A 13,446-nucleotide genomic window follows, 5' to 3' on the forward strand; every position below is an offset into this window, starting at 1 on the left:
AGGCGTGCACCACTATGCCCGGCTTTTTGCTCATTAGATCTTAATTTTGTTCTTTTCTTAGGAAGTGTTTTATCACCTGTAGGTTCAGTAAATACAGCTAAATGTGGTGGCACATGCGTGATCCCAGCATGTGGGAGATAGAGGCAGCTGGTCAGGAATTTGACCTACATACCTACATAGTGAGTTCAAGGTCAGCTTGGGCCACAAAAACAAAAGAAGTTCATTAACTACACTTAGCTATTGAATTTCTGAAGCCATTCAGAAAGGAAGTGAACCTAATTTTACCTCTGTGAAAGAAAGCTGGTTTTGGGGTTTTCTTGCAGGTTATGAAAGTGACTTTCCTGAAGAGGACTAAAGATGGAACTCACTAGTAGAGAGTGTGCATGGTAGGGTGGAACTAATTTTAGAGACCACAGTGGTAGAGCTCGTGGTCTGGCTAGGCAGGCAGTTATTTTCATGGAGGAAAGAAGCCAGACACTATCAACTCTTGGAGTTTATATTTCTGGGATGGGCATTGTCATTCACAGAAATAGGGAAGAGAGACACTACAGCAAGATTGGTTTTGAAAGTTAGATGGAGTATTTGGGTATTCTCGGGGAAGGTGTCAGGTGCATAGTTTGAAACATGGTCCTAAGATGGGTGTCGTCAGTGACTGGTAGATCATTGGTGACTGTAGAAAGTAATTTTTGAAGAGTGGCACAAGAGGAAGCTATATCAGAAAGAATCTGCATGGCAGCAAGTGTCAGGCATGGCTGCAGGAGCTGGGTGGCCACATTTTACATGTCATCCACAAGCAGGAAGCAGAGAAGGTAGAGTGGGACCGTATATTCTCAAAGCCTATTCCCGGAGGCGTACTAACGCCATCCAGCAAGGCAGCGGTTCCTAACCCTCCCAAACATTGTGACCAACTGCGACCCAGTGCCAAGTGCCCCAGGCTTTTAGGGACACTTTACATTCAGATCATTAAAGGTACAGAGACAAGGAAATATCCCAGCTGCTGGAGGAATTTGAGGTGCCTCCAACAGAAGACAATTGCACAGGGTTAGGGGAATCACTTGTAGAGTGAAAAGGATGAGAAGAGCTTGATGCTAAAGTAGAGCAGAGGTTGAATCATCAGATGCTGGAGGTACTGAAAAGATGAGCTAGAAAAGAGGCTTGAAGTGAGTTTATGCCAGTCAGAAGGTCCGTGACCTTCCGATAGTTCTGAGACACCAAGACAGTAAGATTGGGAAGGGCTGGAGTTGGGACCTTATCTGGGAGCAGGCAGAGAGGTGAGGGGGCTGAGGATGTTCGAAGGTTATTATTTCCTAGACAGCGGAGGTGAGTGAGGAAATCCTGTGATATGACTGTTATTGATTCTGCCAGTAGGTGAATGAATGATAGCTGAAGCTAACACTTTGAAGGTCAGGTTGGAGTTACTGATGTTTTTCCAACTGCAATAGCTTTATAGAACTAACAAAGACAATCCTGAGGACGTCTGCAGCCTGGCCTGGGCTTATGCCCCTTAAGCAATTGTTGACTTGAACTAGCTAAGCCTATTTCACTGTTTGGGCGCTTCACCTTTGTGTGCTTTGTGATGTGTAAAACATTTTATTGTATTAGAAATGACAGTAACTGCATTTTCAACAGCAATTTTTCTAATGCTGTAGTTACATCTTTTATGAGCTCTACTGTTCTGTGTTGTGAGTTATTAAGTTATATCCTTTTCCTTGTTTTCCCTTTGTGGTGCCAGGGATCAAACTCAGGGGTCTCACACATACTATGTAAGTGTCTGCCACTTACCTACATGCCCCACATATCTTCTTTCATTGTTTGAAGTCAGTTTTTACTTTCTTTAAAGGAGAGATGAAGAAAACCCTGCAGGATGAGATTGAAGCCGTTCTTCGGAAGAGGATTATGGTGCTGGATGGTGGAATGGGGACCATGATCCAGCGGTACAGACTAAGTGAGGAAGACTTCCAGGGTCAAGAGTTTAAAGCTCACACGAGGCCACTGAAAGGCAACAATGACATTCTGAGTATAACACAACCTGATGTTATTTACCAAATTCATAAGGTGAGCTATTTCTAGGCTCGCAAAAATTCATTCAAGTTATTTCATTCATCAGTCTCAGACTGTCACGGCCTGTGCTCTAGGGAATATGGGGAAAGGATGTGATATGTTTGCAAAGCTGCTGATTTGTTTAAAAACCAAGTAAAAGTTCCACATTGTGTTTGACACTTTGGATAAGCAGATGATAAAGGTAGAGTTTTGTTTCTTTGTTGGCCTTTGGCATTTAAACTTTAGTTGAAAAATCATGTCGTGGAACAAATTAGAAGTTTCATGTTTGCCTATTAATGCCTTGTAAAGGAATACTGAAAAATATTGTTTTTTTGTGCTGCTATAAAAATTCTCAGATTGGGTGGCTCAAATAGCATTTCTTTCTTTTTCTGTCTATTTTATTAATATGTATGAATGTTTTGACTGTACATGCATATATATAATTTTCACATATTTATTTATTAAATATGTATGGGTGTTTTGACTGTATGTATGTGTGTGCATCATGTATGTGCCTGGTGCCCATGGAAACAAAAGCAGATGCCATACTGGAGTTTCAAATGGTTGTGAAGTGCCATGTGGGTATTGGGAATTGAACCTGGCTCTCCTGGAAGAGAACCCAGTGCTCTTAACTATTGAGCCATTTTCAGCCCCAGCATTTATTTCTTATGGTTTGTAACAGTGAGAAGTGCATCATTGAGGTGCCATTGGATCTGGTGTCTGCTGAGGACCCTCTTCTGCTTGTCATAAACTTCTCTTACCATTGTGTGGTGGGGTGCATCAAGAGAAAGCATAGCCTGTTTCTTCTACTAGGGTATGCTAAGGTCTGTGTCATGTCTCTCTCTTTCTGCCAAGATCCATGTGTTAGATTTTAATATGACATTAGGAGGTACCCTTAGGATTGTTTTCAGTTTTTCTGAACACACACACACACACACACACACACACACACACACTGTATAAATTAATATATATTACTGTAAATTAATTATGTGTATAAAATAAATTATATATGTTATGTGTATATATGTATATATTATGTGCTTTATAAAAATATATATTTGAAATTGTATGTATGGTGTTTTGCTTGCATATGTGTCTATGCTGCATGGATGCCTGGTACATGTGGAGGCTGTAAGGGGTGTCTGATCCTCTGGAATGGCTGTGAGCTGTCATATGAGTGCTGGCAATGAAACGATCCTTTGGAAGAATAGTCAGCTCTTATGCTTAGAACCATTTCACCAGCCCCCCTTTCTTGCGTTTTTAAAAATAAGAATAAATTCCTGTTTGACTACTGCTATAAATTGCTATCCTTCTCAGATAACTACTATCAGTTGGTGATTATCTTCTTAAAGTTTTGTTTGTTTGTTTGTTTGCTTGTTTTTGAGATAGGGTTTCTCTGTAGAGCTGGCTGACCTGGAACTGGCTCTGTAGATCAGGCTGGCCTCAAACTCACAGATATCTGCCTGCCTCTTCCTCCTGAGGACTGAGATTAAAGGCAAGCACTGTTACCTCCCAGCCCTAATTTTTTTTGTTGCACATTTATATCTTTATACACACACACACACACACACACACACACACACACACACACACACTCACTCATATATTTATATGTTTAAAATTTAATGGTTGTATATATGTTAATTTTGCCATCTTTCTAAGAATAGAAGGCAGAAATAAGAGGTTGTTTTAGCTCGTAGAGAGGGTAGTTTATTGTGGCAGAAAGTCACAGTGGTGGAGCAAACAGTTGCTTGTTACATGGCATTGTGCTGATCAGGGAGCAGAGAGAGACTGCTAAGATGCTCCTTCCTCCAGCTCGCCCCACCCACCAGGACTTCCACAACCTCCTGAAATGGTGCTATCAGTTAGTACCAAGTCTTTTTTCCTTCTTTAAAAGGATTTATTTATTGTATATGGAGTGTTCTATCTGCATGTACACCTGCATGCCATAAGAGGGCATCAGATCCTAGTATGGATGTGGTTGCCAGGAATTGAACTTAGGACCTCTGGAAGAGCAGACAGTGCTCTTAGCCACTGAGCTATCTCTCCAGCCTGGGACTAATTCTTTAAACATGAGTCTAAGTACATTTAACATTCAGACTATAGTAATAGGCTCTACACATTGTGTTTCTTTGTTCAGTGGTGCTTTGCTTTGGTGGCCTCCTCATGTCGTAGATACAATGTTTTTTAGGTATCATATGACATATAACAGAGTTGCTTTAGTAGTTTCCTTCTTGATGACTGCTGTTATAAGTGTGCTCATGTTGCTTTCATTTTTAGTTCCGCAAACATTTTTCGTCGGCTTAGGCAAGATTGAATATGTTGGCTGTTAGAAAATCAGAGAGTGGCTCAGGTTGTGAGTCAGATAGAGATGGAGATGTCCAGACTGAGAAACCAGGAAGGCAGGTTTTAAGCAGGAGAATGGTAGGGTACCAAGATCAGTTATGTTAAAGCAGCGAGGTATAGAGAACAGAGCTGGTGTCTTCTGAGTGCCCAGGGTGTGCCAGACACTTGAAATGCTGGCTGATGTGATCATGTAGACTTACTGTTAGCAGAAAATGGTTTTAATACTTTGTATGAGGAGGCTGGTACTCAGAAGATTTAAGGAACTTGATAGACAGGGTACCTACTGCCCCTTGGGGGGAAATATATATATATTTCCCTTAAAAATGACAACAACAGGGTTAGGGAGGTGGCTCAGAGGTTAAGAGTACTAGCTCCTCTTCCAGAGGTCCTGAGTTCAATTCCTTGCAACCACATGGTAGCTCACAACCATCTTTAATGTGATTTTATACCCACTTCTGGCATGCAAGTGTACATGCAGATAGAGCACTCATATATTTTTAAAAAAGGTAGCAGATAGCAATAACAAGCCTAGATGGTGCACGCCTTTTATCTCTGTCTAGGATGATAGAGGCAGGTCTGTCTCTGTGACTTCAACACCAGCCTGATCTACAAAGTGACTCTAGGACAGCCAGGGCTGTTACACAGAGAAAACCAAAAGAGAGGGGCGGGGGGGGGGGGGGAGGATGGGATGGGGAAGGGCGGGAGTCAGTGAGTGGGGGTGGGAAGGGCTGGAGTCAGCAGCAACCCCTCCCTAACACAAAACCCAGAGTTTAAGGAATGTAGCTAAATTTACATAACTTACTGTGTCGGTTTCTGTCTAATCTTATGTTTTGTGCTCATCTACTAAACCACATTCTTTTCTGTGAAATCCTTGTACCTGCTTGCATCTCTAGTCTTGAGTGTATTGTCTTACATGTTGGTTAAAAGGTGGTTGTTGGTGACAAAAGTGAAAGGGCATGTTTGTTCTTGGGCCAGGGACTCATGACAATTGACATATCTTTTGTTGCAGGAGTACTTGCTGGCTGGAGCAGATATCATTGAAACAAACACGTTCAGCAGCACTAGTATCGCCCAGGCCGACTATGGCCTTGAACACTTGGTGAGACTTTCGTGTCCAATATGCTTGTTTATATTTGTTGCAGTGGAGATATGCTAGTGACAGGACCACCCAAGCGGCAGTCAGGATAATCCCAATTATCAGGAACCATGGCTTGAACCCCTTCTGCACAGCAGCCCGTTCATTTTGCAGCTTGCCTTTCTGGGAAAGTAAGAGTGAAATAACAGTATATCCTTTGGAAAGACGACATTACTGACTGTGAACCTGTGCATGGAGTTGAATGGCTGTGGCCGTCCAGTGCAGAAGTGGATGACTAGATGGCCACGCACCAAACCCTGTTTAGGATCTTCTGGTTTGTTAATTACATAATTTGAGGAGCCAAGGCAGTTAAAGGAGTTGCTGTAGATCACAAATCTAGGAACTCTTGCCTGGAATGTGGATAGCATCTGAAGGACCCTTCTCCTGTTATAGATGGCTTTGCACGTGTGGACCCACTTACTTGCTCTTTCCCAGCGAGGGTCCATGATCCTTTCTCAGATGAAAAAAATTATTTTTATATGTTTGAGTGTTTTGCTTGCATATATGTCTGTGTACTTATGAATGTGCTTGGTGCCTGTTGAAGCCAGGAGAGAGTATTGGATCTCCTGGATCTAGATTAACGGGTGATTTTGAGCTACCACACAGATGCTGGGAAATGAACTCAGGTCCTCTGGAAGAGCATCCAATGCTCTTAACCACTAGTCCACCTCTCCAGCCCTTTTTATCAGGCTTTTGTTGTTGTTTTGATTTTTCATGCATCCCTGCCCCCCCCCCCCCACTCCCCCACATGGTTTCTTTGTGTAACCTTGGCTGTCCTGCAATTAGCTCTGCAGACCAGGCTGGCCTTGTACACAGAGATCCATCTGCTTCTGCCTCCTGAGTGCTGGGATTAAAGGTGTGTACTACCACCCAGCAAAATTTGTTTTGGGGGGCGGTGTTTCAAGACAGAGTTTTTCTGTGTAGCCTGGCTGTCCTGGACTCACTTTGTAGACCAGGCTGGCCTCAAACTCACAGCAGTCCACCTGCTTCTGCCTCCTGAGTGCTAGGATTAAAGGCCACCATGCCCAGTTCCAGCAAGATTTTTTAAGGTGTTACTAATCTACACAAAGTTTAGAATTGCTTCTTTCCACCACTGTCCCGTAAGAAAATCAGATCTTGGGTTTCCCACGTCAAATATTGGTGTTTTTCCCCTTAGAATACTTTTTTCCCCCCACTCTCTCTTTCTTTTGAGATAGAATCTCCTATATAATCTTGGCATGCTTTGAAATCAATCTTAGCTTCCCCAGTGCTAGGAATGATAGTCTACCACATTGAGTTAGTATATTTTATTAATTTGTGGAATATTTGGGTATATCTGCTTATTTGACTTGCTAGATGTCCAGGTATTTGTCTTACAGAGTACGGTTTCACTGAGATCTCATTAGTTGATGCAGTAGTTCCTTGATGAGTTTAATTAAGAATTAGCTAGTTATAGATCCTGTACTGGATGGAGGGAAAGCAGGAGAGACTAACTTCAGTGGTTGGTATGTTAGGCCTACCGGATGAACAAGTGCTCCGCAGATGTGGCCAGAAAAGCCGCTGAGGAGATAACTCTGCAGACAGGTAAGGGACATTCTCTCCTTTGTTTCTTGCACACACACAAGTTCTTTGATCTTTTCAACTGTAATGTGCAGTTTTCTCTTACATGATGTTTGGCCTGGGAGCAGATGATTTACTTGTTTTCAAGATACTTCTCTGTAGTACCAAAGCAACCCATTCGGTGTCTCTGTGAGGTGACACTGTCCCCATGGGCCTGCAGTTCAGGTTTACTCTTACCCTACTGATGCCCACAGCCTGACTTGATGGGTAGGCCCATGATGTTCTGTGTATTTAAAAGTGGAATAATTTTTCCCCTTTGGAAGCACATCATTGGGCTGTTAAGTAGCAACTGGCTGATTTGATTTTGGTTATTATTAAAGTATTTGATTTTATCCTTCTAAAGCTTCTTCCCATTCTTGGTTTATAAGCAGTGATTGCCTTCTGAATGTTTTCTCACTTAGTCTGCTGATGACCTGATTGCTCTTCCTGGCTGACAGAGAACCTAGTATTAGACTGAGTCTTGTTGGCACTTGAAAAGTGGTTCCTGAAATAACTAACCTCCTGGCTAGCTGCCATCAGAACATTTGGGCTGGTGGGAGGCTCTGAGACAGGGAAAGAAGTAGAAGAAATACTTGGAACCTGAAAGATTTGGAACTGTGAAGTTATTGCCAGTAGGAGAGCTGTGGAGAAATTGTTGGGAAGTTACTGGCAGCATACTAATGAAGACCAAAGCGAGTTCCAAGGAAATCTGTATCTGAGAGATAATGTTTTAATGCTTGGATTGGCAGAGCCTATTACCCCAACAGAGAGGTGGCCATGGGCTATTGACCCAGGGCAAAGGAGAGAAGGAGGAGCTCTCTTTACACCTACCAGTCTATTAGTCAGCACCAGGGGAGATAAAGAACCTTTGGGCCTGTAACCTTTTCACAGGCTGCAAAGTTGTTTTTGTTTTTGTTTTTTGAGACTGTCTTAGAGCCCAAGGTGGATCTAAACCAGTGTTGCAGAGGTGGACCTTGAACTACGTACTGGTCCTCCTCCTGCCTCTCCATCACGAGCTAGAATCACAAACATGTGCTGCTGTGCCCAGCCGCAGGGTACATTATCAGTTAGTTGGCAGTCTTTTCCTCTGTAGTTGTAAATTGTGGCCTAGGTTACTATGTTACTAAAATCAACCAGCGAGTTACAGGACTCCTGGCTTTTGTTCTGATATGCAAATAAGCACAGCTTCCCAGGCTGCTGTAGATCCAAGTTCACTTTTGGCCTAGAGGCAAAAGTTTTTAAAGAGCAGACTAGAATATTCATTCTGCTTCATGCTAGAATTTCAGAGTTTATAATTGTTATTTCTGATTTCATACTTACTTGAGTGAGAGCCCTGCAGTGTAGTACTATAAAGCAGTTCACATTATGTTCTGATGTAAGGTACCTTGTGAAATTCAAGATCTTGAGTTTTTCTTGAGAATAGGGAGACATACTGGATAGCCAGCCCACAGCTGTTATAGAGCTTGCATTCAGAAATACTTGGACTTGAAGTTTGAGAGTTCTTTTGAATTGTTATAGCAATAATACTTATGTATCCCTTTTATTGTGTGATTTTTTCCCCCTAGTCACAAATAAATATGTTAATATTATTTTTCAGTCATCTCAATGACATAAAAATTAAATAGCCATTTATTAATTCAATACAAATTTTGTTTCAAATGAATTCTTTAAAAAATTAGGCTTTTAGGACTTTTTAGGTTTCCAAGTTGTAGAGTTTTACAGCCGCGTTTTCAAGTCTTCCTCACCCTTTCTTTCTTCTTTACTGTGGAAGCTGAAGCAGGGTGGGTGCTCTTGTGTGCGAGGCAAGCACCCGAGATGGCGTCGCATTGGGGAGCGCAGGGCAACCTCGCACTCACAGCCCTCCTGCTTCGCACTCCCGAGTGCTGTGTTCGAGGCATGTGTTACCACACTTCTCCCTGGAGTCTGTGGATTCATACCAAAAAGTTGAACGACCTGTGATTTCACACTTTCCTTTTTCTCTTTTCCCAAAGGAATCAAGAGATTTGTGGCTGGAGCTCTGGGTCCAACTAATAAGACACTTTCTGTCTCCCCATCTGTGGAAAGGCCAGATTATAGGAATATCAGTGAGTATTCCTTACGTTCATTGGGGAGGTGCTTCAGCAGTCTAGAAAGTGAGGTCTCAGAATGTTGTGACTGTACCTGAGCCAAGGGTTTACAGTAGTGCCTGCAGTACTCAGTACTCACAGGTTAGCTGCTGCTCTTACTGGCTTGCTTTCAGCTGTTCTTGGTGATGGGTCAGTGCGTCCCATAAAACTAACAGAAATAGTACTTAAAAGGAAGTTGGGTGTCAGCACTTGGTCTGTTATAAATAACTGCTTTGTTGTTTCTTCCTTCTTATCCTTTAACCCTTTTTTTTTTTGTAATCTTATTTTGAAACGGGATCTGACACTATAGTTCAGACTAGAGCAGCCTAGAACTCTGTCTATCCCATAATATCCTCAGATTTGAGGCAGTCATTTTATCTCAGCCTTCTGAGTGAGGGGATTACAGGTGTGAGTCACCGTGCCCAGTTTATGTCACCTTTTAATTTATCAGGAAGCACTCTACATTATCTATGCATGCTAGCCTTACAGATATTCATTACCATATATGAGCCTGCTTTATTAAGATTTGAAAAAAATTAAGAGTGTAGGTCAGTCTGTGAGCATACACTGTATACCATTTGTGGTAATGGATTTTGTGTAGGTGACAAGCCCAGGCAAGTTTAGCTTATGAGATTTCATTTATAGACTTGTGTGTTGTGCTACCATGCATCTTTACTAAGAGTGGCTCTTCCCAGGCTGACGTGTGGTCCATGTTCTCTGGTCAGATGTGACAGCGGGAGTCTGTCCCCAAACTCTACGAGGTCAGGTATAACTACAAAGCAAATATAAAGTGTTATATAGGGGTCTCTATTAAGTAGCTGGGCAGTTTTTCTTTTTGGTTGTAAGGTAAAGTGAGAAGACAGATTCCTTCTCAGTGGAAACAGACACTACAGGGCACATCTAACAACTGTTGGTGGAGGCAAAGGTTGTCTTCTGGAGAGGCGTCTTCTATGAAATGAGGGAGGGTGAAATCCATGGGCCATAACTTTTATTAGAAATTTAACCTGTGATGTATTCAGAGCTCACTTATTTTATTGCATTGCATTTTTATTTGGTGTGTGCGTGCGTGTGTGTGTGTGTGTGTGTGTGTGTGTGTGTGTGTGTGTGTGTGTATGTGTGTGTGTGTGTGTGTGCGCGCAAATCTAGATGAGGCGTTGAATAACCTGGAACTGGAGTTAGAGGGAGTTGTAAGCTGCCTGATGTGGGTGCTGAGAACAGAACTCTGGTCCTCTGGAAGAGCATCAAGTACTCTTAACTGCTGAGCCATCTCTCCAGCTCCTAAATCCTGTTTCCTATATTTGTCTCTTAATGGCATAAGGTGATCTATGGAAGAGTGTTGTGTTTAAAGATGTTGAGAATAAAGTACATAGTCCAAGAAATTAATATACCTTTCCACCCTTAACTCATCTGTGAGACAATGGAGGGCATGAGACAGCAGTGTAGGAATACCTTTGTTTGGTTATTTATCTCCTGCCACTGCATTTGGTTTTACAGGAAGTGTTATTCTTTAACAATTGTGTTTTTAACCATCACTGATTGATGAGAGCCAGAAGCTGTGGGTTTCTGATGCTCTGGCTGTGATTTGTTTTTTGCAGCATTTGATGAGCTTGTTGAAGCATACAAGCAGCAGGCCAAAGGACTGCTGGATGGTGGGGTTGACATCTTACTCATTGAAACTATTTTTGATACAGCCAATGCCAAAGTAAGTCAAGGGGAAAATGGAGTGGGGTGATGGAGGGGCAGTGAAGAGTCCTTTATAGTTAGAAGATGATAATAGCGACTACTGAAGTTAAATAAATTTCTTTACCTCATTTTGGTCTGTCTCTGATTGGCTCTTTCAGTTGCGTATAACGCCACACCCGAGTCTAGAAACCACATTTTCTTTTCTGTAATTTATGTCTTCTGCTCTTTTTTCTACTGGATTTTTGAAAATTATGTATGTGTATGTATGTATGTATGTATGTATGTATGTATGTATGTATGTATGTATGTATATATCTATGTCTGGGTGTATGCCACTAAGTACAGGTGCCTAAAGAGCCCTGAAGCATCTGATTCCACCTATAGCTAGAGTTACCATGGTTTTGAGCTGCCTGATATGGTTGCTGGGAATCAAGTTTGGGTCCTCCAGAAGAGCAGTCTGTGGTCCTAACCACTGAACTAGCAGGTACACTACTGAAAAGAATCACAGTATTGTTTTTTATTTGAAACATGGGTGGCTAAACAAGAATTTAAAACACTAGGCTACTAATTTTTTTATTTGGTGAAAAAGATAAAAATGATTGAATTTTTAGGTCTTAAAATGTGCAGACTACATTATTTCCGCAGTTGTAGGTGCAAGTGTATATATGTACATGTGCATGTATGTGTGCATATGTAAGGGGCATGCGGAAGGTGGAGGATGAGCCTTGGTATTGTCCTCAGGAATCCTTAAATCTTAAACGGATGCCACCCACTTCCTTTAAGATTGTCTCTTGTTGTTCTGGATCTCTCCACCCACCATGCCCCTGGATCCTTCTGTTTTTGCCTTCCCAGAACTGGGATTATAGGTGTATACCACCACACCCAGTTTTTAAAGTGAGTTCTCAGGGCTGAACTTTTAACAGAGTGAAGTAGTTTTACAACCCAAGCCCACAATGATTTTTTTTTCAGTGATGCACATCTGTGGTTTATATACATACCTTTTTGGTATATGAAAGGCTGACAAAATAGGCAAGACATTTTTATTTTTATTTATTTACTTTTTTTTTTTTTTGGTTGTGGTAAGGAAGAAAGGTAACTCTTTAGCTCTTCTTCAGAAGAAATAATTAGCTTGTTAGGTAAACTTAATTTTTTTTAGTGGTGCTGAGGTTAAACTTAAAGCCTGTGCATCATACTCTGTAAGGGCTCCATTGCCAAGCTGTTCTTTCACCTGAGCATCCGTTAATATTACAGTCCAAGATTAGCCGCACAAACCACTCAGACACCGGTCTCAGATATGGATGGCTTATTGAATGCATACCCCAAGACTGTGATTAGGGTCACAGAAAGGGCTTGGGAGCCTAACTGTGACACTGGTCTGCTTCTAAGGCAGGCTTATTATAAGAAAAACTTCAGCCAGGTTAACAAAACCACAACCAGGTAACAACCAAGTAACCAGGTGTAAGAAGGAAGGAGAGGGCAGCATTACATCATTTTGGTTAACTAGACAAAGCATTTCTAACTGGCCTTTAATTTGATTGATCTTAAGTGGGGCTGTAGTTGAGGACTTTACAGAATATTAAGCCAACAAGTATACAAGTTTGAGTAACAAAACCATTGAGACGTAGGAAATGAAACCATAGAGACATAACAAGAAAAGAGGTTATTCTGACCGTACAAAGTGTCAGCATATTAATCATTGGGAGACAGCCTGAGAACTAGAACTTATTTCACTCTATGATCAAGATGAGACTAAAGACAAAATGACTATAGCTATGCTAAAGGCTAAATCAGGTCTCAACAGTTAACCTGTGCAGTGTTACACTTGAGAAGGGGTGTTACAGTTCCACGGTTAGGAAAGATTTCCTTTCTCTAGCTTTGTGTGTATCCTACTTGAAGAGGTCTTAGGAAAGGGGTATTCTGATTGGCCAGTTAGATTGACTTTGGACTGTTCTCAGAAATAAAGGTATTCTTTTTAAAAATTAATTTATTCTAAATTTTATACCATTAAATCATTTTACAGCCTGATATCACCCCACCCTCCCTTTCCTTGCAGTTCCACTCTCACACCCCTTCTCCACATTCCTTCCCTCTCCTTCTCAGCGAAGGGGTGCTAGGGTACCAACCCGCCCTGGACAGTGGATGGAAACAGATGCAGAGACAGATGCCCATCAATAGGTTGTGCTCCAGGAGTTCTGTGGAAGAGTGGGAGAAGTACTGAAGGAGCTGTAGGGTCAAGGACACCACAAGAAGACCTGCAGAGTAAACTAACCAGGACTCAGGGCAGCTAACAGAGACTGAACCGTCAACCAAAGAGAAAGCTGGGGCTGGACCTAGACCCCTCCACATATGTAACAGATAGGCAGCATGGTCATCATGTGGGTTCCCTAACCGTGGGAGTTAGGGATATCTTTTCTTTTTCCTTAACAGGCAGCCTTGTTTGCACTCCAGAAACTTTTTGAAGAGAATTATGCTCCTCCCCGGCCTATCTTTGTAAGTTCTTAAATGTGTGCATGATAGCCCCTTACCCCTTAAAAAAATCCTTTACAATTAGGGTTT

The 13,446-nt window shown here is 41.9% G+C and overlaps 1 protein-coding gene across 2 annotated transcripts in view; it reads left to right on the forward strand.

Moving 5' to 3' along the window:
* The window catches only part of MTR (5-methyltetrahydrofolate-homocysteine methyltransferase), an 81,625-nt gene that overhangs the window by 7,578 nt on the left and 60,601 nt on the right, over positions 1 to 13,446 (forward strand). For both annotated transcript variants that reach the window (XM_084782765.1, XM_084782766.1), the window contains exons 2-7: positions 1,841 to 2,055; positions 5,399 to 5,488; positions 7,018 to 7,087; positions 9,094 to 9,186; positions 10,803 to 10,909; positions 13,318 to 13,380. In XM_084782765.1, coding sequence (XP_084638891.1) covers positions 1,846 to 2,055; positions 5,399 to 5,488; positions 7,018 to 7,087; positions 9,094 to 9,186; positions 10,803 to 10,909; positions 13,318 to 13,380 — 633 coding nt within the window. In that variant the 5' untranslated portion in view covers positions 1,841 to 1,845. The remainder of the gene's footprint in view (positions 1 to 1,840; positions 2,056 to 5,398; positions 5,489 to 7,017; positions 7,088 to 9,093; positions 9,187 to 10,802; positions 10,910 to 13,317; positions 13,381 to 13,446) is intronic.

Source organism: Acomys minous (assembly GCF_964271855.1).
Source record: "Acomys minous genome assembly, chromosome: 5".
Taxonomy (NCBI): Eukaryota; Metazoa; Chordata; class Mammalia; order Rodentia; family Muridae; genus Acomys; species Acomys minous.